Source organism: Convolutriloba macropyga, chromosome 5 (assembly GCF_964194025.1).
Source record: "Convolutriloba macropyga chromosome 5, txConMacr16.3, whole genome shotgun sequence".
NCBI lineage: Eukaryota > Metazoa > Xenacoelomorpha > Acoela > Convolutidae > Convolutriloba > Convolutriloba macropyga.
Genome location: NC_134472.1, coordinates 42,324,495 through 42,351,424, shown reverse-complemented (window position 1 = coordinate 42,351,424; position 26,930 = coordinate 42,324,495). Strand labels below are relative to the sequence as shown.

The window sequence follows — 26,930 nt, the reverse complement described above, 5'->3', positions numbered from 1 at the left end:
TACTTCGAGTAGGTGGGTTTGGGTTTAGTTTTGGTCTTGATCGTGTTCTACCAGGATGGCTTGATGGTAGTCTTATTTCTGGTATAAATGACGCTGGGGATAAAGCTGTATTCCTCGGTGGTTGTAAGGAGTCTGTCAGATCGACTCTTGGTATGCTTACTGATGTGTCTGATGATGAAGTTTGATTTGCTCTTTGTGTTGTGCTAGTACTTGCGGATTGTGGTGATGTTGCTGACCAGAGTGAGCTATTTGGTGACTGTAGTGGTTGTACTCGGAAATGTTCTTGAACAAAGTTAAAGTCTTGTCTTTGTTGGAATGTAGGTGGTAAGAAGGGGTTTGCTCTTATTTCGGGTGGTGTTGGTGTTCGGATTGTACTATTAGTCAAATTATCACTTGGTGAATCTATACTAAAGTTGTGCAATGTTGGTGTTCCAGTTTTACTTGGAGGTTCTGACTGTCCTGCTTCTATAGGTCTAATTATGTTAGAATCAATATCTGTAGAAAAATATGAAACTAATGTTGAATCTTGTGTTGGAAATGATAAAGAAGATCTACGTCGTGCTCTTAAGAGCTCTCTTCTTTCCGGGCGGTCTCGCCGTACAGTGTATGGGTTTTCGTTTCCTGGGTTTAAATTATCATCAATTTCCGGGGATGTTGGTATGTTTGTTAAATCTGTGCCTTCGTTATGATGTGGTCTTTCTTGATTTTTATTGTTGTTACTATAGTTATTGTTTGATGACGCAATTTTTGCGGATTATATTTATGCTCCTGAACTAGGTCCGTGTGGTGGAAGTTGAATGTATAGTGGTGCTAGTATTAATAGTGGTATAAGTTCTTGTGGTGGCTGTTTTTGTGCTCCTAAATTGGATATCCAAATTTCGTTATTTTCTAGGCGAAGATTTAATTGATAAAACGTTGCCGTGTAATGGTGAATTTTTAGGGAATCCTATTTGTATATAGAATTTTTGGTAGTGTAGTGTGTAATATATTGATTCTTCTATATCTGGTATAGGATCAATTTTTATGGGTTTATGAAATATTCTATTAAACCTAAACACGTGCGTAGGAAGAAATAAATTAGGAGTGCAACTTTAATGAATTTAAAAATTTCTAGTTCTATAATATCTGTATTGGTTTTACATATATGGTATATATCGGAGTGAATTTCGTTCATTAGTTGTTACTGTATTATTGTACTGGTGGACTTGCATAGATAACTCTACGGTTTCTGATAACTTCGTTTATTGTTACTATTGCTAAGTAGGTAGAAATAACAACTATGCAGGGTACTAGAAAGATAGTGAAGAAGAATATTATTTTAGATAATATTATGTATGTTGCTATTAATGCGTCTGGGAAATCAATTTTTGAAACTGAAATTATTGTGTTTTTGTTTGTATTAATTGTTTTGTAGTGTGTGTGATAGTATGTTAAATCGTAACTTTAGTTAAAGGTGAAATTGTTTTGTATACTTGTTTTGTATACTATAGCTGGATAATGAATGCAATGCTCCACTGCAAAGTGACAGTTATTTACCAATGTAATTGACACTTAGCGGTGCCGCACTAGCAAGTTCTTGTGCTTCTATTGATACACAACTATGACTATAATAGGTATCATGTATGGTTCTATTCTTTTAGTTTATCGTTTAATAATTCTATAGCTTCTTTTTTGCAAACTACTAGAAAAACTGTATGTAGTTTGTTTATATCAACACACCTATCTGTGTTAATTTGTTGTTTCAGCGTTTCAAATTCTGTAATTGATTCGGTGCAAGGCGCTGTGTTCTTTAGTAATTCAAAATGTTGTTCTCCTCAAAACAGTTTTATTTCTTGTCCAGTTTCAGTTTTACCTTCTATTATAAACGAATAAGTTTTTGAGTCATACTTTCATTTACTCTAACACTATCGTTGTCAAAATGTATATAACATCCGAAAGAATAGTCGTGGTTGAGTACTCGTTGGACTGTTATCTTTATAAAAAGTTGATTTCTATTGAGTGATTGCATAAACTCTGATACACTAAGCATGGGTGGTATTTCATTACAGTGAAGGCTATAATGGTGAAATAGTCTCTCAGAAATAAAATTGAAAAAATTCAGTTTACCTTTTGTTGTTGAAATGTTTTGTGGAGAATGCTTGATGATAAAAGAAACAAATTTGTTATAACTGTCTGAAAAATTGGAGTTTATCGGTTTATAGAAATGATTTGAGTTTTTACTGAAGTGAAAATTTCAAAATGAATTGAATTCGTTTGAATGTAGTGTGACAATACAGGTTGGGAATGGAATTGAGATTGAGGATCAAAATTTTAGAAAGTTATTGAAATCGGAGGCAAGTCAGAAAGAATGTTATTTTGGAATTGAAGTTATGAAATTTTTCTGGCTGAGTATTACAAGTTTTGTTTTGTGTTTTCAGCCTAGCTGAAATTTACAAAATATTCAAGTTTTACTGAGGTAGTGATCTGTACGAGACAAAATCGGAGTTGTGATTTTTGTTTTACTTTCTGTTGCTTTCTACAATTCTCCTGACATTTAGATGTCTTCCGTTTTTCTTGTTTGTTTCTTGAAGTTGCTAATTTCACAATTTTTCTGGATCTAATTAGTTTCTTGAGTATCGAAGTTTTAAAATTACACGATTCGTTTGAAGTTTCCTTAACTTTGTTGTTGTTATTGTTTTTCTCCTGTAATTGGTATGTTTGATGGTATAATGACGTGCTTTCGTCTTGGTATGATTATGGTAGTTAGTCTAATGATGTTGTCTATTTACTCGTTAACATTTAGTTTCAAGTTGTCCGTTAATCAATAGGTGCCTTGTGGCGTCAACTTTGATTGTTACCAATAACTTGATGGAGAAGGTAATTTGTTACTAAGTAGTGTGGCGCAAAAGTTAATTGGTTACCAAGTTATTTGGTGCTAAGGTTAATTGGTTATTCGATAGCTTTGTCAACTTCAAATTGATTTTTGTGCAATCGAAGTGGTAACTTCAACTGCTAATTGATCTTCGTCAGATCTATCATGGTACTCACCATCTCGTTCATGGTGTTGAAATTGTTAATTGGTATGACATTATGTTTGTTGCTAATTGCGTTTGCAGGGAAATGTTAAGTCCCTATAATTTGTTCTTAAATCTCTTCCTCTATGAAGGTATAAAGAGATTGTCAAGTTGTCTTTTTCTTGTTGGTGTCAATTCCTTTTGCATTTTTTAATGGGTCCTTGTTACTTTTGATCATGCTAATGATGGTACTAATGAGATTTTAGTTGGCTAATGAGTGTAATGACGTTGGTTTATGATGACGTCCGTCTTTGGATATAACGTCCGTTTTTGCTTTTATGACGTCGTTTTTGCTTTTATGACGTATACAATTTGTGTAAGTGTGTTCAGATGTCCGAACGTTAGTCGGTCGAAATGATATAAGTCCAAAATTATTCTGGTAATATAGTTGGTCTAATACTGGATACTTATAGCCTGAGGTTATTTGGCTGAGACACCGGTGTCTCCTAATTACTTCTTAAATGGGTAGTTCTTTAAAATAATGTCCAAAGTGTCTATGAGTTAATGAATTGGGGTCGTAGGTTCATTCTACAGTTGATGAATCTACATTCGTTTCGCATACTAACCGTTTATGTGTTTAGGTATCATACTGGGTATCTTTGTGCGGAGTTGATCTGATATAGTATGTATCGGTATCTACTTTCTGTATGTAACGTTTATGTTGTTTTATAGGTAATGAATCTGTGTTCAACGCTGTATGTGCTAACGAGATACGGATATGTATGGAAATTGACATTGATGATCGATGTAGATGTATCTTGAATTGTTACATTTATGCCGTTACGTCTACATAGAACGTTATGATTGTTACACAAGAGACAATATGTTACAGTTGTTACACAATCGACTGAATGTTAGTTGTGTATTGCACTTATTGTGTGTGTAATAATTATAGCACTTTCTTTGTTATAACTTTTCGCTGTTATAACACTTTGTTACTGATTCTGTTATAACACTTCGTTGTTAACTTAATTGTTATCTACAGGAAGTTATCTACAGGAATTTACACGTAAACGGTTATTCGTCTTATATTTTACGCGTTAACTTCCGTTTTATTATTTGTTTCCTTTTTCTTTACTAATTGCTGTTGTAACACGGTTTACTCTGTTATTAACTTTTGTTATTTTGCAACTTTACTCAAGTGTGTATAGTGTTTACTGTTCTTTTTCAACTTTAACGTCTACAAAGTATCTATTCCATTCCGTGAATCCTCGAACGTGAGGGGATAGTGTTATTTGGTTTTATTTGTTATTCGATTGTTTTTATTGTTTGATTGATTGTTTAATGTTTGTAATGTTGACAATTCCATGATGTCTATTCCAGTTCCAAGCTTGTGAACAACAAGATACCATTTGTTTTTTGATTATTTTGTGTTTTGATTTCATTGTTTACATGAAACCCTTTTTTCCATTCATTAGTGGTGGTTCCAAGGGCTACTATCAAAACCTATTAGTATTAGTATATCCTGTTTGGATATTCGGTTTGTTATTTGAATTTGTTGTTATTTGTTTATTTGTTTTACAATATGGATGGTGATGGTGAATAGACAGTAAGATGATGGTGAACAATGTTGGTGAAGGTGGTGAAAGAAGAGAGTGGAAGAGGAAGATGATGGTGGACAATGTTGGTGAAGATGGTGTTAGTTCAGTTTGTCGTTTGATTGTTGAAAGAGTAGTATTCGTTTATATTAATATCGTTTTTATCTTGTTTCACTAGAAGGTGTTAATGCATATCGTTAATGTATTAAATGTTTGTTTTAAACTGTTATTTATTGAACATTGTTTAAAAACATTGTTTAGTAACATTTTGTTTTATAAACTTGGTCCTTATTCACATAGTTGCTTGTCGACATATGTTATAGAGGTTAGGTGGTTGTTAACATCTTTTTAGTTTTGTTGTGCTTTTGTTTTTATTTGTATTCCAATATGTATATTAATGTTTTCATTCAGTAATTTAAATGTGTCTTTTTACTTTATTTTTCTAATATTCTGGAGGTATGCACACAAGGTTCGGGTTAGGGAAGTGTGAAAGTGTAGTAGAATACTGGATGTTAACAAAGTAGTAGAGTACTGGATGTTTCAAAAGGATAAAGTGTTGATTAAAAGTAGGATGATGTATTCGAAATTAGTTTCGTAGTGAATATAGTAGTCGAATTGTGGATAGGTGTATTATAGTATAAAACTGGGTGAACATTATCAGAATATGAAGCATTTATATAGTGTTATATTATGTAGCCATTTAAGGTCAGTCTGATTATTGTTATTGTTATTATTACTATTATTATCTATATTATTATTATTATGTTATTTTCTTTTTGCGAAGATTATATTGATGATTTTTCGGTTCATCTGATTGTTGTATTGCTCATTCTCGTTTAACTTTTTCGTGTGGTTGTTTCAATATTGGCATTTCCTTTGTGAGAAGATAGTTTTGTAGTTCCAACTTTATATGTTTTTCTTTAGGGTAGTATGGTACAATGTGATTTCTGTGTATTGTTATTTGTTCTTTATTGTTATCTTTTAGTATGTATGTTGTTTCTGTGGGCTTATCGATGATAAGATAAGGTCCTGTTTTTAAAGGTAACAGTTTTTTAGAAATTCCATCAACTTGTTGATTTGTTACTAATACGAAAATATTTTTCTCGAGTGGTTTTGCTGTTCTGAATCAAAGATTCATTTCATCCGATAATTTTTTTCTGTTTTGTAGAATTTTGGTTATCGTTTTATATGTTTCATTGTAGTGTTTTTCTTTGTCAAGGAACCATTTGGCAGATGTTCCTTTCTGAAGTTTTGCAATTGTCGGGTGACTAAATTGTTTTTCTAAATGGGTGTGTGTTGGTTGCGTGTTACATGCACTTGTTTCAGTTGGGTTGCAGTTTCCCATCTCATCTGTTGTTGTTCCAAGTTTTATCTTTGTTGGCTTTCGTGGTTTTTGGTTAAAAACAGCTTCATATGGTGACATACGTAATCTTGTTTGGTATTGTATATGCGTAGGGGAAAAATTTTGCTTTCCGTGACCAATTATTGTATTTTTCCTGTAATAATGTTCGAATAAATTGTCCAATTATTCTATTTGTTCCTTCTACTAGACCGTTGGTCTAGGGTGCATAGGTTGTACTGGGTTTGAATTTGATTTCAAAATAGTTACAAAGGTGTGTTAGTTCTGTGTTAATGTATTCTGATCCGTTATCCGATCTAATTTCTTCGGGTAGTCCGAATTTCATCAACCAATGTTCAAATAATGCTGTGAATGCGTAATGTGCATTATTTTTTGGTGCACACATTATCGTTACGTAATGTGAAAATGCATCAACTATCACGAAGATATAGTTATTTCCTTCAGAAGTTGGGTGGATTGGTCCCTTTGTGTCGATCATTATCATTTCGTTGAAATATGTTTTTGTTGTCGCTAATTGTTCTTGTTTGCCTTTTGTTCTCGTATTGGCAAACACTTTGTTTGTTTGGCATTGTATACAATCAGCTATTAGTATTTTTAGCCAAGTATTGAGGTTTGGAAAAGTATTTGTCCATTATATTACGTTGTTTTTTCAAGGCCTGTGTGACCTACTAGGTCAATGCAATGGTTCTCATAGAATGTACAGAGTAATAATGTCAATGGTAAACAGATTCTTTGTATCGATTTTTTGTGTATGATTATGATTATTTTGATTATTCCAGATCGTTCATCAACTATTAATGATTTCTAAAGTACTATCTAACTATCAACTATCTAACTTTCTAAAGTAAGCGAATAGTCCTTTGTTTCCACGTATTTCAATTGTTACTGAGTCTGGTTTATTGTTATGTTTTTTCCACATTTTTACTTTGTGAAGTAGAGGATCTAATAATTGTGTTTCTCTGATTAATTCTTCTGTTACTTTTGTTTTTTCGTTATAGAAGATAACTGATATTTTCGTGTTTTCGTAATTTGGTTGTTGTTTTGTTTTTCTGTTTATGTTATTGATCAGTCTTAGGTAGTCATCATCGTGATGTGTTGTATAAGGTCCTTTTAGGTTTTTCTCAATAATGAGACGTCTTTTTCTACTATTGGAGATTGCCAGCTTTTTATTTCTGGTTTATATTTTGGTATTAAATTGGTTTTAGTTTCGGTTTTCGAATGAAATTGGATGATATTCGTTTTTATCAATGTTTATCTCGAAATAGTTGTTATGTATGTTTGCTAATACTGGGTAGTGTGTTTTTTCTGACGTTTCGTCATTTGTGTTGTTACATATGCTGTATTTGCATTCTAGGTTATTTGCAAAAGGTGTTTTCGCGAAGGAAAACTTTGTTTTCTTGTATTTCCACTGTTATATCACGTGTTTTAGTAAAATGTTCTTCATCAATTGTTCTACTCAGAAGATCGGAGAGTGCTAGGTTTTTTCCCTCTGTCCAAATAATGTGTAAATTTGGAAATTTCATTAGAATGAGTTGAAATCTGTAGACTCTATGGTTAGGTTTGTTTTTCTGAGTGAAGAGGTAAATGATCGGTTTGCGATCAGTAAATAATACAATTGGATGGTTTGAGCCTGTTAGCAAAATTCATATTCTGTTAGAGCAAAAATTATCGCTGAACATTCTCGAATTAGTGTGGATAGTCGCATTTCTATAGGTGTGAAGAGTCTTGAATTCGCTGAGACTAATCTCATGTTCTTCTCAGTTGGATGTTGTTGTAGTAATGCTGCTCCTATGCCTGTATTCGAAGCATCTGTTACTATGTAGAATGGTTTCGTAGTATCTGGCATTGTTAACTCTAAATTGTGTGTTATTGTTCTTTTCATTTGTTCGAAAATTGTTTGATGTTCTTTTGTCCATTTGAAATCACTTTCTTTGTGTAGGTTATATAATGGTTGTAGTATTGGTTGCATGCCGTAGACATATTTTGCAAGAAAATTTATTGTTCCGAGGTATCTTTGGAGTGCTTTCATACTTGTTGGTGGTTCCAGTTTTTGGAAACCATCAATTCTTGAAGTTAGTGGTTTTACTTTCTTGTCTTCTATAATGTGTCCTAGAAATTTGACTTTTTTAGCATGAAATATATTTTATCAGTTGCTGCTTTAAAGTTTTCTTTCAATAGTATTTTGTGATATTCTATCAGTGTTTCATACATCTGTTCGTACGAGTTTGTTTGGATAAAAATGTCATCAACATAGGTGATTACTGTTCCTTTTCTGATTAAGGGGTAAAGAAAGTGTGTTAGTATTGATGCAAAGGCTGCGGGTCCTATTGATATTCCATAAAATAATCGTTTAAAGCAATATTGTTGATTGCAAATTGTGAAATGAGTGTATCTCATTGATTGTTCATCTAGTGGTATCTGGTTGTACGCACTATTGAGATCAGCTGTTGTAAATATTGTTCCGTTTATTCGTGTTAGTGCCACGTAAAAAGGTTCAATGGGCCAATTGCATTTGGATTCATCTATCATGCTATTCAAGTATCGAGCGTCCAATACGATCTTTAAGGATTCTCCTTTTCGTAGTATTATTACGGGGTTTGTAAAGGTATTTCCCGTTTATAGTTGTTCTTTATTGACAGGTGGAATTATGTCGTATTTTTTTAATACATCGAGTAGTTTTTGAATTCGTTCTCGAAGGTGTAGCGGTACTTTACTGATTCTTTGTTTTTTAAAGATTGCATCTTTTTTCATTGGTAGGGTCAGTTTTACTTTAGTTTTTCCGACGTCAAATTTTGTTGTTGCGTAAACTTGTTTGTATTCTAATATGATTGATACTACTTTTTCAAATTCTTCTTGTGTTAGTATGTGTTGGAAATCAAACATTTGGATGAATTCTTTCTCTGTTTCAGTGTATTTGTTAATATTGAATTTGCATTTGAAATTAGGTTTTCTTTCAAATGTTGCGACTTGTTCAATTGTTTCATTGTCTTGTATATTTAATATTTCATTGATATCGTTTTCGTTTTCGTCTGTTAAATGGTATAATGCTGCAAATAAGTCTATTGCGTTTGTTTGATACATTTCTTTGTTGTGTTTTCTAAAAATGATGTTTTGATATATAAAGCCGAGTAATCCAGTGTTGATGGTTATTTTATGTTGATTTTTGTTGATAAGAAATATGTTGATAAAGTGTTGGTATTTGTTTATTGGTTCAAAAAAGTAGAATGATTCATTAATTGTTTTTCCACTTGATACTTCCATTTCTTTGAAAATTGGTATTGGAAAGGTAATGCATTTGTGCTGGTTTTCCTCAAAGTACATTGGTTCTCTATTGAAGATTTTGTATAATCTAGAATAGTAGGGATATCCTTTTGTGCTGTCCATAAAGAAAGTAATATCGTTATCTATAAATGTGTTAGTATTTATTGTTAGTTTAATTGTGTTCACATTAAAGGTTTCTATATACTCTTTGAAGAACGGGGTTCCAAGAATGTTATGATTGCATTGTGTTATATAGAAATAGATATTAAAGTTTCGTTGAAGTTTATTTCTGCTGTTCGACGTTCGTTCTGGTGTTAAATTAAGTGTTACTGTCCCGAATGTTTCTATGGTGGTATTATTTGCTGCTGTAAGTGTTTTGTTAGCTTTTTCGAGTTGTATTTCTGGGTTGTTGTATTTTATTTCGTTCCATGTATCTTCGTTCAAGAGGTTTAATGTTGCTCCAGAATCTAATAGGGAATCGATTTCGAGTATTGGTTTCTGCTTTGTAAAATCTTGTTCTAGTTTGTTATATTGGTACATCGGTAATATCCAGGTATGGTTGCTTTCTAGTGTATTTATTACTGTATTGCATGTGTTTTCGTTTGCGTTGTAAAATTTATCTAATATTTCTTGGTCTACATTAGAAGATTCTGAGGAGTACTCGCTCTCATCTATTCCAGGTGGATCATCATTTTTTGTTTGTCCTTCTATGTTGTTTATTCTGTTTTTATTGTAGCTATTGTAACTGTTTCCGTCTTTACTGCGATCTCTTGGTTGGTATCTATTGCTTTGTTCTCTTTTTGATGAACTTGTTCTATTCTCTCTGTTATTGTAAGAATAATGTCTATTGTTACTATTTGATCGTTGTCTATATCTATCACTTCTGTTTGAGCCTCTGCTATAGTTTCTTTGTCTGTTATATATATTGTTGTTGTAATTATTGTTATTACTTCTGTTGTATGGGGAATTTTGTTTTGAAAAACTACGGTTCGAATATCTCGAGTTTGATCTACTATTGTTGTATCTGTTATAATTACTGTTTCTATTGTAGCTATTAGTTCTACTTCTATTATAATTGTTTCTATTATAGCTGCCACTTCTATCATTGTTATTTCTGTAAGAGTTCCTGTAATCTTGTTGATTTCTGTTATTTTTAGTAATGGAAATATTGTAGTATCCATTTCGTGATTGTGATCTATATGGTGTTCTGCTTCGTGAATTGTTGTAAACTGGTGATGTTGATGGTAATTGTCGTCCATTAACATTGTTTGAATCAATTTTTCTATTTGGTAGCTTCTGGTTATTTCTCATGTCTCCATAGAATGACTTTTCTTTTGGTCGTGTAATGCTTTCTCGTCGTGGTCTTTTAAAGCAGCTGCCTTTCGTGTGTCCGTGCGAGCTGCAATAGCTGCAAAATAGTGCAAACTTTGGTCTGCCTTTAAAGTTTTTTCTATCATATGTGTTGTTAAATCCGTTAAGAACGTTACAGATTGTTCCGTCAAACTGTTCGAGGTCATTCTGGTTTAGATCGTAATATTGTTACAAGCTGCGTTCATTTGTTTGAGATTTTCGTTGATATTTGACGTAGTTTGGTTGACTTCATATAATCTTTTATGATTATTCGTTATTGTTCTTGTTAAGTCCATTTGGTCAATTTTATCGACTAATGTTTTGAATGGCATTTCTGGTTCTCTTGGCGTTTGTTTATGGTTTGCATGTTTCTTCAAAGCAGATGTTTTTAATTCGTTGTCCAAGCATCTGATAAATGTTTGGTTCATTACACTATTTCTATAGTTCACTGTATAGAGTGAATATGCTGTTTTTACTAATGTTTCAATTCGTAATGCTAATGATCGTAGGGATTCATTCGTATGTTTCTGTAGTTGTTGTAACACTATTTTTGCTTGCTGTTTTGATTTCTCTGAAACGAACTTGTCTGAGAATCCTTTACAGAATATTTCCCAATCCAGTTTTGTTTCACTTGGTAGAGTGGAGTACCACTTTTGAGCTGGTCCTTGTAGAGTATGTAAAATTAAAGCTGCTCTTTTTACTTTCCATTGGTGATGTCCTGGTTTATTTACGGGTTCTATGCCACTACTAAATATAATTGCTGCTACAATGCTATTTAAGTATTCTTCAACAGTGTATGCTGGGTCTGTACCGTCGAATGGTCTAATTGTTGTTGGTACTCAACCACTATTAATGTTCTGTTCTATTTGTGGTTCTTCATTTATGCTCATTGATGTTAATTGTTTATAGAATGGTAGAGGAGGTTCTACGACTGTTGTTTCTCTTTCTTTTCTGATTGAATTAGTTCTTCGTGAACGCTTTTCTTGTTGTCTATTATTTTGTATTTTGTTATTTTCTGTGTATCTGTTTTCCGTTCGTGGATTATTTTGTCTATTAATGTCATCTATGGTTCTTTCAAGTCTGTTAAACATCATTTCCATTGCTTCTTCTTTTTTTTCTTTCTATGTTTTCATTTATTTGTGTAAATTTGTTTTCTAGGTTATCTATTAGTTTACTTGTATGATTTGTTACTTTTTCTGTTATTTCATCTTTTAGTTCTTTATAATTGTGCATTTGTTGTTCCCAGTATAGCTCTTGATTTTCACAGTTATCGTTTGATGAGCTAATGTATGTATTATATCTATTATAATTATGTTGTGTTGGATACTGATTTTTCTTTCTAACGTTCTGATTTACTGATGGCGGTAGCCAGTTCCCAAATTTGAGATCTTTTTCATCTGAGTCAGAAATGTATATTTCGTCTGCTATATTGTTTAGATGGCCAAATAAATTTGATGTTAATGGTTTATCCGGTTTTATTGTTGATTTTTATTTTGATTGTAAACTTTTATTTACCTGAATGTCTTTTGGTGTTGACGTTGATGTCAAACTTCTTGACAAATTAAATGATGAAGAATCTGACTGTCCTTGGTCCATAATTTTTACATAATTTTCTATTCCTTCCATGTAATTCAAGCTGTCTGAACTTACCTTTAGTGTGCTTTCAAAGTGTGACGAATAGTTCTCACTGTTCCAGATGTTTTTGAGGTCGTCACATAAGTTTTCAACCTCTTCGTAAAATGTTTCTCCAAATTGTATTCTTTTGACATTAATGTGTTCAAAATTATCTAACCAGAATAGGAATGTAAATTCTGAAATAATTTTAATTACATCTAATGTTGCTGTTTTTAATTCTGTTTTAAGTTCAATAATTTTTGTTAGCCAATTGTAATTTATTATGTCAATTCGTAATTTATCATTTACTGATTGTATTTGTTTCTGTTGTTGGGTTAAATAACCGATTGTATTCCGTAGTATTTCGTATGTTGTGTTTGGTATTGCTGTTAGTTTTGTTCTATCTTGGGAATCTTCGTGTCTCCTCAAGAATGTTTTGAATATATCAGATAGTCTTGTTTCATTCTGGAAATTATAGAATATTTTTCCATTTCCTTTTTCATCTGTTAAGGTGAATGTGTAGTGTTTGTTAAGTTGGTCTCTATCCAGTGGTATTACTGGTAGATAATGAGCCAGATGATTTCTATGGATGTTAATTTGTTGTATATGTTTTGTTTCTTTGAAGAGGTTAGTCTTCAAATTTATTATTGTTCTGTAAATAATTTCACGGTTTTCTTGCGGGCAATCGCTAGCAATTGTAAATGGTGTTAGGAAATGACTGGTAGTCATGTGTTTGATGGCTGGTAGCCATTAGTATGCTGTTACATGTAGGTTAAATGATGTGATTATCAATAATAATTCCGTTAGGGAAATTAAGGATTTTTTGGTTTGTTTTTGTTTTAGTTCGTAACGCAATCGACTGGTCGCACCAGATAAGACGTGTTTCGAGTAGGGTTACCATGAGAGGTTACTCTACTGAGGTCTTAGAGTATCTCAAGACTATATTACAATAGTGAGACTTACCTGACTAACTAAAGTTCTATATCTCTAGTCTGTTACTCTTCTATCTGAGCTTCCTGTGCACGGGCCCCAATGCTAAAGTCTAACGTATATCTCAATACAAAACAAGAGCGGAGTAGAGAGAGAGAAATATACTTTATTATTATATCAGGTTTGGGTATGACTCTGATCGGTACCAACTAAAAGGTGAAGTGAAAGGGAAAATAGTAAAACATCGAAGGAAAGGTATTTCTTCTATTTTAACCAATCAGGAAAGAGTATTTTCAGTCTTTATTTATTTAAATAATAAAGTCTGCAAATCTTCTTTGTTGGAAGTCAACATTGACTCCAGGATGTGTGGATTCTGTTACATATTACGGAATGGAGTATAGCATGAGAGCAAGCTATACAGTTGCTTACAAAAAATGAACAAAAACTCTCAGTATACAACTTAATGAATTTTTATAGTAGACTAACAAAACTAATAATCATGTTCCAGTTGATTTGAAAAATAAATTTTGCTTGAATTCATTTTTTTTTAGAAAAAAACCGTGTTTCCCATGAGATCAACTACGGATCAGTTAGATTCGGGGGTGCCATAACCGATCTCGTTTTTGATGATAATCAACAAGAAAGGAGATCGTGGAGATTTTTCAATTCAAGAGTGCCACAATCAGAAGTTGTTTGTTTTACTCAAATTTTTATTATAGTTTTTCTAATTGCATTGCGAGGAGCCAGCATTATGGTTCTAGCTCCTCTCTTACACAGTTGGCTACCTGCTTCTAAACCTAAAACTATGAATAAAATCAATTCAAAGAGCGAACGTCTCTTCATGGAAGCGTCTGGTCCACTTGTGGCAAAACTGAACTGCTTTTTTAAAAATGTAATAACAGAACACTTTCTCACCTAAATTTCCCTCAAATTTTATTTCTTTCAGCACGAAAAGCCAAAACTTTGATCCTTAGAGAGAAAATTGAATACACAGTTTAAAAAATTTACAAGCTTTGAAGTTCTCTGAGTCTTCAATTTTTAACGATAAGGAGTTTTCAAAACTTGCGACTGCAGGTCGTCACAAGAATATAAGTGCTATATACCTTCAGCACAATTTATTACAACAAAGCAAGTGGTCGAGAACAATCGACTTGAATACAAAACACATCACTTTATTCAAGTCACCGCGTCATGTTCAACAAATTGGTTCAATTGGTCGACAGCTCAACAACACAATTTCTAGCAGAAAGTTAGGAGCAAGCTACCAAGCAGTCTTTTGGTCATTTATTAATTGATTTAGACTCAAAGAAGTCAGACGTTTTACGCTACTGCACCAGCATTGTGCCATCGGGACATCAATTTTCTACGTACAGTCAGCCGTAATATCAAACAACAAATGAGACAGAGTGAACTACGTATGCTGAGGCAAATGCTTCAGACAAGCAACATCAATTTTAAAAAACTGATAAAGATAGCTTCTAAACACTTTGATCAATTTCTCTGCGAGTGGATTCTCAACGCTAATGTTGCGGTAATGTTGCAATTAATAAACAACTAATCGAAACTCGCGAACAATCAAAATGTCCAAAATATTTATCTAAACAAACAAATTTGAGGGAAAAGGTTAAAATTCTTGGAAGAGAATCCGAACTGTTAAAAGGGGTGACTCTTTATACTATTGCTACTTGATAAAATCAAGGCATACAGAAGAGCTTTTTTATTTCCAAAACGAATGTTTATAACGAAGGAAACCCGAAAGAGCGAAATTATTGAAAAAGAACGATATAAAAACAAAGCTATTCAGTTATCACTTATGCAACGAAACAAGCTAATAAATGAACAGAATCAAGGAAAAGCAGATAGAGTGGTCCAAATAGATCCAACAAAAGTAAAACGAGAAGTAGGAAACGCATATGGAGTGGTCGAATCAGATGCAACAAATTTTGAGCAAGAGGAAAAAATGGATGCTTCTAGTGATGAAAGTGAATTGAATCCAATTGTCACAAATAAACCAATACTTGTCGTATTTAACTAATACTTGAAGTATCACCTCATAGAAGCACCACACATTAAATAACTTTCAACTAAGTCATCGAGAAAAACTACAGCAAGAAGCCCAAGATCAGGCAGACCCGTACAAAACAAAAAAATAGGCAAAAATTGCTCGAAACTAGCCAGTCTCCCCACAAAACATTTGAATTTTTATCAATCAAAATGACAGAGCACACAACCTCCGCAAAGGCTATAAAAAATTGAATAAGATTACAAATATATCTTAAAGAGCTAAAATAGGCAGAACGGTTAAAAAAATAGCTAGAAACAGTCTAAAAGTGTAATATTTGCTTAAGCTGGTCAAAATGGTTCGAAACAACTGCCTTAGATGCAACATCTGACCTAGATAATTGTGATAAACGATTTTCATTAAAAAGCCGCACGTAACCGAAAAATCTTGCCCCCTTTGCGAGAACTTTTCACTTTTTTCGCTCTCTTTCTCTATCTAAAAAAACGATAAAAACAGAAAACAACTCTTTCTGTGCTCTCCGATTCGTTCAGCCGTTTGACTAAACACTTAGTTTCACGTGTGGCATTCACTTTTACATCCCGTTTTAAATATATTTAAAAAAAAATTATCCATCAAAAATAAGTACTTATATTTATTTAGCAATCATTGCTCAAAAACATTACATAGTCACTCTTTTGCCTACATAAAAAAGTGAAAAAATTATTAGAGTGAGAAATTAAAATATGTTTTTAAGAAAATAGTCAAATTGCTAAAATTAAATATAAAAATATATTGTATCTAAAAAATGTATCTAAAAAACAAATTTTAATCCAATTTCAAAGGTTGAACCTCAAAAATTAAAAAAGTTTTTAATAATGCGAAATTGAACAACTGAACATAGAATGACTTTCTGGATCTATTGTTTTTCATGACCCCAGTTACAAATTATGTGTTGTTATATAGCACGTTACCATGTAAAAAGAATGCACGTGCGCTTGGGGTCATGAAACATATTTTCCCAATAAGCTGGGAGGCCGATACAGAATTGATCCGGCTTTTTCTACGAACTAAAACGAACAAAAACAAAGAATAATTTGACAAATATGGCAAGAACGGATTACCATGTGTACAATTTTATAAAACAGAAAAGAGCTCACGTTCAATCAGTTGTTCAAAGCATGAATTGCCAAACGAAAGTTGCCATATGCAGTGATTTGTCAGAAAATCATGCACTCAAAGATACAGAAAGTAAGAAGTTAATGAAAAAATCCAAAAATTAATTTTAAATTTGAGAAATATGTGCCCATTTTACAATTGAAAGAGTTTTACACAATGAATTATAAGGCTCAGCAAAATCTTATGGTATCAACTTCAGAGAGCTACTAATTAAAGCAGCATCGATCAAAAACTTTTTCTAAAAAGGTCCAAATTGTAGGTTAAAAACATTGAGGCAAATGGACGGCTAAAAACAGTTACCTATATGGGCAGTCCTCTCAAAAGCCTTTTTTGAAGGTCAAAAAGTCCGATAGAAAACCAGTACTCCACTTCGAGTTGTAAAAAGACAAACAAGATTAACCTAAGTGCCGCAAACTTCGTTTGAGAGCAATTAAACACTGCAAAATAGCTACGCTAAGCTCACAGCATCGCAGCCGTAAACAACCAATTAACGTCGCGCGAATTTCTCTCAAACTGAGGGGTGACTGTGGGGGGTCAAATTATAAAAACCGCTCCTCACACCATTAAACTCTCAAAAGTTTAGGTGAATCGGATACTTAGTAAGTCTCAAGGCTCTAAGGGAAGTGCTCACGGATATTTAGTAAGTCTCAAGGCTCTAAGGGAAGTGCTCAGCCATTTAATGCCTTCCAGGCATTACCTGTTCACCCCGTTTTTGAGGACAAAAAGTTAGAAGGGTCTGACAAAATACCGGTGAACCAAAAAATCGCATAAAAAGACCACACGACTAATAACATAGCCGGCAAATTCTCGCAAAATAGCCGCCGTTGACCCGAATGACGCACATTGAGATTGAAAGAGAAAAAACTTAACAAGATAGAAATTTACAGAATTTTTCTAAGTGTCAAATTGTTCTTATTTGATGTGTGTGTAAATTCTACATATTCGTTAGATTCTAAAAAATTACACATAATTCAGCTTTTAAACTGCACGCTAATAAGCATAATACTAACGCCAGCTAGCAACCGCTTTAATGAACGTTGATAACCTAATACATTATGAATTAATGACCGTGCTTTATATGTTCAACCCGTTTCTTTCGATTTTGCTCTTTTGACTTCGACCGTATTCACTACATTACGGAGTTCAATACGTGAAAGAATTTAAAATCCATTCAGTTGAAACAGTAAAAGAAGTAAAACGTGACTTACGTAAAACCAAAAACGTGATCAAAAGGTAAAGCGAATTAAACATAGCTGCCAGATTGCCAGAAAATAGCCACAATAACTTCGTAGATCTGCAGTCTCAAAAAAATCAAAAAGACAGACCAAAAAAATTTATTCTTTTCATTAAGGGCTGAGATGTTGTAATTTGATTAATCTTATAATTTATATCCGCCTATATTAGCTGCTCTCAAATAACATTCATTTAGAGTGACAAACATTCGCTTGACCTTATCTCTGACAAAATTCATTTTCAAAGCGAGGAAGTCATTTTTGACAGTGCGGTAGGTCACGTGTGAACAAGAACTTAATCACGCGAATGAACAAAAGACTCGCTCCACTGAGAGTGAAAAAGGACGTCACTCACGCAATTCAGTTGAAATTGCATAAACGAATAAACAAAAAGCAGATTTGAAGTGATTGTGACGTCATATGATTTTAACAAAAATCTTGGCGAAATAAAAAACATAGCCGTCAGATTGCGGGAAAAAAGCCGCTGCTGACGCGCTAGACGCACATCGGGATTGAAACCGAAAAAGAAAAAAAGATGAGATAGAAATTGACAAAATTTTGTCCTCAGTTTCATAAAAATTCTTCTGATTCAGTGTGCAGTTTGTTAGATTCTAAACCTATTATTACTTCACCTTGTAAGCTGAAGGGTATTCAGCTTAATACTAATATCAGCTAGCAATCGCTATAATGGACTTTGCTAATCTAATTCAAAAAGACTTAATGACAGGGATTTATCGGTCATCACGTTTCTTTTGATTTTCCTCTCTTGACATTGACAGTACTTACTAAATTACGTAATTCCATGCTTGAAAGAAATTGAAATCCATTCAGTTGAAACAGTTAGTGGAATAAGTCAGAAGGAAGTGAGTGTGTGTGAAAATTGTGAGAAGTATGAAAATCGTGACTTATGTAAAACGAAAAATGTTATCAAAAAGTAAAGCGAATAAAAAACATAGCAGACGAAGTCCTGACGTACAATACAAAAAATTTTCATTGGCTCAACAAAAAACTAGACCTACAACGGACTATGAGTGATTTGGGAATACCGTTTCTGAAAAAAAAATCAGATAAAAAAATTTTTAAAAAATCAATGTCAAAATGCCGCAATGTGTACAAAAAACCACTAGCGAGAAAGCAAATTTTTGTTCAAACACCGTTTTCTCACTCAGCTTTAAAATTAGAGCTTTAAAGAAATTTCACGCCGCAAAACTACTCGCTTTTTACTCCACTTCCTTTTTCGGCGTGACCAAAATCACTACCCCAAATTTACTTCAAAAATCAAGGAAATGTGTGAACAGATCTTAAAAAAGGACATCGCCCCAATACAATTCAAAATCTTTGAGATGTAAAAAAGGAGAGGGCGTAAATAATAGCCGTTTGAGAGGTTGATGACAGCTATTAAAAAACCAAGAGAAGGCCAATAATAGCCTCTGCTATCGCTTCGCGGCTAATAAAAAAAACATAGCAGGACAAGTTCCGACGTACAATTCAAAGAGTTTTCATTGAATGAAGAAAAAACATATCTGGCAGATTGCCAGAAAAAAGCCGCAATAGCTTCGTAGATCTACAGTCTAAAAAAACAGTAAAACATAGCTGGCAGATTGCCAGAAAAAAGCCGCAATAGCTTCGTAGATCTGCAGTCTAAAAAAACAGTAAAAAAGACGGACCAAAAAAATTCGTTTTTTCATTGAAGGCTGATCTGTTATATTTTGATTAAAAATCGGTATAAGTTATTGCTGCCTCTATTAGCTGATCTCAAATAACCTTCATTTAGAGTGACACACACCCATTTGACCTTATCTCTTTGAATTAAAGTAAATAAAAGTCAATTTCAAAGCGAGGAAGTCATTTTTGAGAGTGAGGTAAGTCAAGTGTGACCAAAAATTTAATCACGCGCATGAACAGAAAAACTCGCTCCACTAAGAGCGAAAAATGACGTCACACATGCAATTCAGTTGAAATTGCATGAACGAATGAACAAAAAGTGGCTGTGACGTCATATGGTCGTAACAAAAATCATGACGACGAAATAAAAAAAAACCAAGAGAAGGCCAATAATAGCCCCAGCTATCGCTGTGCGGCTATTAAAAACACAGACCAAAAAATTCGTCTTTTCATTAAAGGCTGATATGTTTTATTTTGATTAAAAATCTGTAACAGTTTTTGCTGCCTCTATTAGCTGCTCTCTAATAACCTTCATTTAGAGTGACACACACCCACTTGACCTTATCTCTTTGAATTAAAGTAAATAAAAGTCAATTTCAATGTGAGGAAGTCATTTTTGTGAGTGAGGTAAGTCAAGTGTGACCAAAAATTTAATCACGCAAATGAACAAAAAACTCGCTCCACTAAGAGCGGAAAATGACGTCACGCACGCACTTCAGTTGAAATTGCATGAACGAATGAACAAAAAGCAGATTTGAAGTGGTTGTGACGTCATATGGTCGTAACAAAAATCGCGACGACGGAATAAAAAAAAACCAAGAGTAGGCCAATAATAGCCCCAGCTATCGCTGTGCGGCTATTAACTAGACCTATAACGGACTATGACTGAATTTGGAAAACCACCAGCGAGAAAGCAAATTTTTGTTCAAACACCGTTTTCTCACTACTTTAAAATTAGACTTCAAAAATCATGAAATTGTGTGAACAGATCTTATAAAAAAACAGCGCCCCAATACAATTCAAATTCTTTGGGATGTAAAAAAGGAGAGCGCCTAATTAATAGCCGTTGAGAAGCTGACGGCGGCTATTAATAATTGCTACAATCTTTGTTATTAGAACTCCGCTGAGCAAATTGCAGCTTCAAATTATACATACGTTCTCTTTGTGCTTGAACTCTGATTCTCCTTGTATACGTAAGAGAAGGCAATCGCGTCCTTGTACTTTCGTTCTGACAGATCCCACAACACTAGATAGTGATCCATTCCACTCGAGATCAGTTTGTTCCCATCATCAGGCGACCAATCACAGGTGAGCAGCTCACTCACGTGACCATAGAGTGCATTTGAGTGGAGAACGAGAACCAGATTACAAGTGCCAATGTTCCATACTTTCAGAGATAAGTCTTTTGACACACATGCCACTATTTCTGGATACTTCGGGTGAACTGCTATCTCGTTGATGCCCTGACCAGCGGCTGATTCAATAGAAAACAGTAGTTTTCCATTGCTTACGTCAATTACCCTGAAATGGCCTTTGAGCCCCGCGCACACAAGAACTTTTAGGTCCATATCGTCGTCAGGTGCCTTGACTTTCCGTTTCGTGATAACCGTGAACTTAATGGAATAGAACTCGTCGCCTTCTGTGTCTTCGTAAACATTGCGCAGAATCAGTTTGCCTAAACAAAATAACGATAGAAAAAAGCATAGCCAATATAAAGTTTTTGTGGATTTGCTGCCAGGTCTAATCCTGTTTTCGGCATTACATGGCCAATGGCTGAAAAATCGAGTATATATACTCGATTTCGTCTCGTATTTTCACGACCAATGTTTAAAGGTGAGCGTTTTAGTTTTTGCGTGGTTACAAATTTGCTTAGTGTAACAAGCGTATGTGTACTAGTTGCACTAAGCGAAACTAGTGAATTTGCTTCATAATTACCTCTTTCCCACGGATACAGTATATAATTACCGAAATGAAAGAAAGCCCAATTGAGTAATTTCAGAAAACTCCCTCTCTGCATGCTTAAATTGGTTTCGTAATTTGCCTTTTCCGACATTGGCCACGTAATGCGATGGTTGGATAAAAAAAGTTAGCACATAACAAACATAGCGGACTATTGTCGGACGGAATGCACTCCAGCAGATAACATAGCCGGTAGATCGGGGGAATAGCTGTAAAATAGACTTCCATGTATAGAACATAACCGACTAAACGTCGGAAGAATTGCTCTTGAACGACTAGTGGGAGCTCTAATCAATTGCAGCCTGCTTCAGTCGGGGGGGGGGGGGGGGGGGAGGAGGGGTAGCCTAAATGGGACTAAGAAGTTCTATAGTGGGCTTCAAATAACCATATTAGAGGTTAACATAATACCAATATTAAGATTTAAATTTAAAAAATGACACCAGTTTCGGCGCACTTTTTATTTGACTTTTAGTATTAAATTGCCGCCAATTGAGTTCAGCTGCTTGAAATTGTGATTGAGAGAGAATTTTAGATCACGCGAAATGCAAAAAGTCAAGGGCGTAAAAGTCACTCGAAAAGTCAAAACCGTCAAGCGAAAATTTTGCATAAAAAAAAAGACACACACGTTTACAATAATTGCTATGAACTGCGTTCAAGAGCAATTAAACACACATACAGATACAAGTTGAAAAGCTATCGACGCCGCACAATAAATTATGTAAAACATTCAGCGACAAATTAAAAAGGCTTCTCCAGCAGATAACATAGCCGGTAGATCGGGGGAATAGCTGTAAAATAGACTTCCATGTATAGAACACACATACAGATACAAGTTGAAAAAGCTATCGACGCCGCACAATAAATTATGTAAAACATTCAGCGACAAATTAAAAAGGCTTCTTAAAATTCAATCCGCTGAAGCCTTTTTATTAGGAACCTTTATTACACATATGAGTTCTTTTGACCTTAAACTGATTCAAACTAAATATAAGTTTTAAAGTGTAAAAGTTATTTTATTGAGTGAGATAAGTCACGTATGATCAAAATATAATCCCGCAAATGACCTAAACTTTCGCTAGAATGAGTGAGAAATGATTTCATGCCCGCAAATGCCGTCAGTGAGAGGATGAATTCATTAAGCGAATTTGTTTTGCACAAATGTGAAACGGAAAAAGAACATCAGACGACGAAACAAAAAACATAACAGGAGAAATCTTAAAGCAAAGAATTTTTATCAAAGAATTATTATCAAATAAACAAATAACTAGACCTAGACTGGACCATGAATGGATAGGAAAAACCATTTAGAAACGAAAAAATAGTGAAAAATCGAAGTCAAATAGCCGCATGTGAACAAAAACCACTAGCGAGAAAGCTAAATTTTGTTCAAAAACCGTTTCCTCAGTCGTCTTTAAAATTCACACCAAAAAATCATTTGCATTTTCGCTCCACTTCCTGTTTCGGCAAGATCAAAACTTTTTGAATAGTAAAAAAAACTACGAGCACCACGATATAGCTACACTCAGTTTACAGCTAAAAAAAGTTAACGACGTCACTCAAGTCATGAAAACTTTCAGCAACAAATCCATGAAACGTAAATTAACTTGGTTATCACAACTATAGTTAACAAACATTTCAACAGTCCAACGAATCAACTAACAGCAGTCCATTTCATTTCTCCACACGTGAAGTAGGTCTTTCTTGCAATTTGTTCTCGTTCTCCCCACTTTGGTCAGGTAAAAATCAACTCGTGATCGGAGGAATTAGCCTAAATTGAGTGGCGTTTCAAAAATTGCCTCTGCAACTGAAGTTTCCCCACTTTGTGAGCAATGAGTCGGTGCCGCTTGTTGCAGAATCACTCCAGAGAAGCCTTTTTATTAGGTACCTTTATTTCACGTGAGTTTCTTTGCCCTCAATCTAAAAGTTTGAGGCCAAAACTTGAAGTATGAACAAATAGTATTTGAATCCAAGAAGGCCACTTGCTGTCCACTGATCTTCTCCTTAACTGGGGGCGTTAGCCCGTCAGCGTCGAAAGCCATGGAGAGGTTGGCAGCAAGAATCAGCGAAAGAACATTCAAATTCCGAAGTGATTACATACATCAGGACAAAACTTAGCTTTTGCGCAGCCCCATACTCTGCCTTCGTGGTGTGTGGTCAATGGGCCAGAGTCCCGTTGTCAAAGCCTCCATTGGAACCGTAGTAGAAGAGGGGCGATTGTCTTGTTTAACCTTATAAATTATTCAAATCTCGATTTAAATAATCTTGTGCAGTCTATCATACTCCTGCAGAAGCAGGAGTAATTTATTTATGGTGTTTTTTTTAATTTATTTATGGTGTCTTGACGTTTGATATATGCGTTTTATTGATATACGCATATAGGAGTTCACTTGCTGCCCCCAAGTTGACCGACTACCCCAAAAGGGAGCGGCTTTTTGATTGATGATTTTCAAATAATCAATTAATTCAAACTAAAAGTAGCATACGACAGAGTTTGGGCTGACCAACAGGACGACAAATCAAATGCACGACAGTGAATTGTTTTAACTGGACGACAATTGCACGCACTCTCAATGTTCACTCTAGCTAAACATCGCAATTATGACAATGCAAAATTTGAGTGGTTAAAAAATGTTGTGTAAAGATATTTATAGCATGTCTCTGATATGTTCTCTTCACTATTCATCAGTGTCCAGAGCAGTTCAGTCGCTACAATAAACTGATATAAAATCTGGGCAGAAAACAAAACGTTTTTTCCAGAACTCCCATATTCGTGAAAGCAATTTTGAAGACAGTACAAAAGATCTTTAGTATCTGAAGAATAATCTGAAGAAATAATCTTTAGTAATAATCTGAAGAAACTTTCATGCAAATTTGCCAACATTGTAAAGACTGAACGAAAGAACTTCTATGAACTCCTCAAGAGAAAGCCAACACTCCAAAAAACCCATTCGTATTTTCAACGATAAAACCGAAGACAGAAAGATAAGCGAAAAATTGGCAACATACAACCCTCGAACACAGAACAATGCAGACACTGCGAATCAGTCCACCCAGAAAAACGCTCTAAGTGCTAACTTCACAAAAACAATCATAAAAAAATCAAGTACTTGAAAAACATGGGAGATCAAAGCCACCCCACGTAATCTTGGCTATCCAACGAAAACTGCCCAAGTTTGAAGGACGTCTACGAGCAAGCATTACCGTCTACAGAATTCTAGAAGCAAACCACCAACGTGCACTTGCCTACAACGTGATAACAGGATACCAGCACTTGCATCTAGCCGGAAATTCACTCACCTATTAACTTAGACTCCCAGAAAACTATTACTTAGACTAAAAGTATTCAGTACTTTGTTTTTTTTTGACATTATATATACCTCAGTATTGACACTAAGTTAATGGTAGCACTACAAGAAACGAAGTTTATGTGGGACAATTTGAAAAGGCAACAACTTACTACTCGAAGCCTCAGTAGTGACATAGATGCAGACGTGGCGTCCTCCTGATGTAGCAACTAGATACTGAGGATATTGTCCAATTATGTCCCGCTGCTTTGACCCCTTCTCCAACTTCCGTCTGGCATCATCTTCGCATCTCGTTGCATGCTCTTCAGCATCTGGGTAAGGATCAAACTTATGTGCAAAGAATCTGTTTCGAGCTTTTGCACAACGTTTCAGATCTCCTACTCGTTTTTGTTCCTGAGCCAATGAATTTTTCAACTGTTGTCGCTCTTCCTGAGTTCCCATCTGTTTCTCAATTATGCCCAGAGGAGGCAACACGTAAGGAGCAACATCAACTGTGAACAGAGGGTTCTTGTGTGCCTCCACAAGTGAACAGTCGCAGTTTGCCACCAGATCACCCTTCTTCATTGGTCGCAGCCTTAACAAATAAGCCTTACAATAACAAGATTGATAACAGCTGCTTTTATTATCCCATGCCAAAACATCACCGCTTCTCAGCTGATCACAATAGCAAATGAATTGAAATTGAGTAATGAAGACAGTACTTATTGTGAACATACAGATTGCACTCACAAATCACGCCCAGCCCATTTTGGATAAGTTGCAATGAAAAACATGATTTTACTCAAAGTTAGGCTATTTGCAATACTAAATCTACATCACATAACAAAAATTGAAAAATCCTGAAAATACAAACAAACAGAAGAGTGCTTTGCTGTGATAAATAAACCAACGTATAAAAAATTTCTCTGTGACAATCGTGGTTTTTTCTCAAGCTATCGAAAGTGTTCTTTTTGAACAATATTTTGCTAAAAAGAATCGAGTTAGAGTGGAAAGAAGCAATGATGTTGCTCATTCAACAAAATTTCCTTAATAGAACGCCCGAAACTTTTCTAATGTTTCGTTGAGTGGTGTGAAATCTCCTTATTTGTCGCAAAGGCATTTTTGAATTCAAAAAATGAAGTTGTACAAAAAGTTTTACGATCTTGGATGGGCCATAAAAGTCTATTGTCATGGAAATGGTATGCTAGAAGTAGTATATAATACCTACGTAAAGAAAGGGGGGGTTATCATTCGACTCTTAACCATAGGATAATAGGTAGTGGCGGTTAAGTGGGAATAGGATAGGCGGGATAAAATCTTTCCGCCGCTGTTTATATCCCTCTCCTATTCAATCATTCCCTTTTGAGTCTTGCCGCTTTTGTTTCCCTTTAACTTTGCCTTCTGTCTCGCCGCTTGCTTTTGTTTTCAAAACACTCAAACAAATTAAATTAAAACCAAATATCACACTGCATGCAAAATCAACACTGGTTCAGTTTTCGTGTCTCTCTCTGGGCAATTAAATTTAATTATGCACACTAATATCGGCTTGCAGTTTTGCACACTGGGCCCTCTGACTCGCTTTCACTTGCTTCTTCTGCCTCAAAATTAATGAACGGATTATCGGGCGTAGAGTTTTCTTCAAAACTGGCATCGAAATCAACGATATCGCTACTTTCAATATCCGAATCATTTATATTCTGAGCAGCGACAAAACCGGGGTCTGGTGGTTGCCATGTGTTGGAGCTTTGGGTGGTATCTGGAGAGGAATGTGGTACAACAAAACTGTTATCCCAATCTGGGCTAGAGCTCAAAAGTAAGTCGCTAAAATCGTCATAATCCCATTCCACATCGTCGTTATTCCAATCAATTTCATCGATAGCATAATCGACAATTTCATAATGGCCAAACGGGAGGGTTTTTGTGCCATCGGGTAGTATATAGCGCTTGTTGTCAAAAGCTGACAGACAAATTTTGTTTGTAGTAACTGTCTGCAGCCTGTGGTGGTCGGACACAATCCTGGTGTTCTCTGAGCGCAGGTGGTTTCCAGTGCTGAGAGTGTTTAGGAAGTCGACGTGGCGAAGATGTTGTTGTGCGGCCCTCGTCACCCCTTTTGCTGAAAGTTTTCGACAACCTAAAAGAAAGAAAGAAATGAGAAAAATTAGGTGCTATTATAATTACTAACCCGCTATGTAAATATAATACGATTTAACACCTTCCAGATGCCTATTAACCCAATACGAATTTTTATACAACAACTAACAATTTTGTTTTATGAGAGAATAAACTTACTTTTTGACAGGATGGAGTACAGCTTCGGCTTCAAACAGATAAAGTCAGTAATATAGTCGCCGGCGAATTCGTCCTTGTATTTGAGGACGACTCTTTTGTTAGTGGTATCGTAAAGAAAGTGATTGGGTGGGTAATTTGAGAAATCAAAATGACTTAATACTGACTGAGGCTTCTGAGATAACTCTGTATAAAAATCGTCGCTTTTTATCGCATAAAG

At 34.6% G+C, this 26,930-nt stretch overlaps 1 protein-coding gene across 1 annotated transcript in view; it reads right to left on the bottom strand.

The window, feature by feature from the left end:
• Positions 1-26,930, bottom strand: part of LOC142339398 (uncharacterized) — a 105,269-nt gene that overhangs the window by 22,581 nt on the left and 55,758 nt on the right. Inside the window, exons 2-3 of the mRNA XM_075389416.1 lie at positions 24,598-25,019; positions 20,337-20,856 (exon numbers count right to left, since the gene is read on the bottom strand). Coding sequence (XP_075245531.1) covers positions 20,337-20,856; positions 24,598-25,019 — 942 coding nt within the window. The remainder of the gene's footprint in view (positions 1-20,336; positions 20,857-24,597; positions 25,020-26,930) is intronic.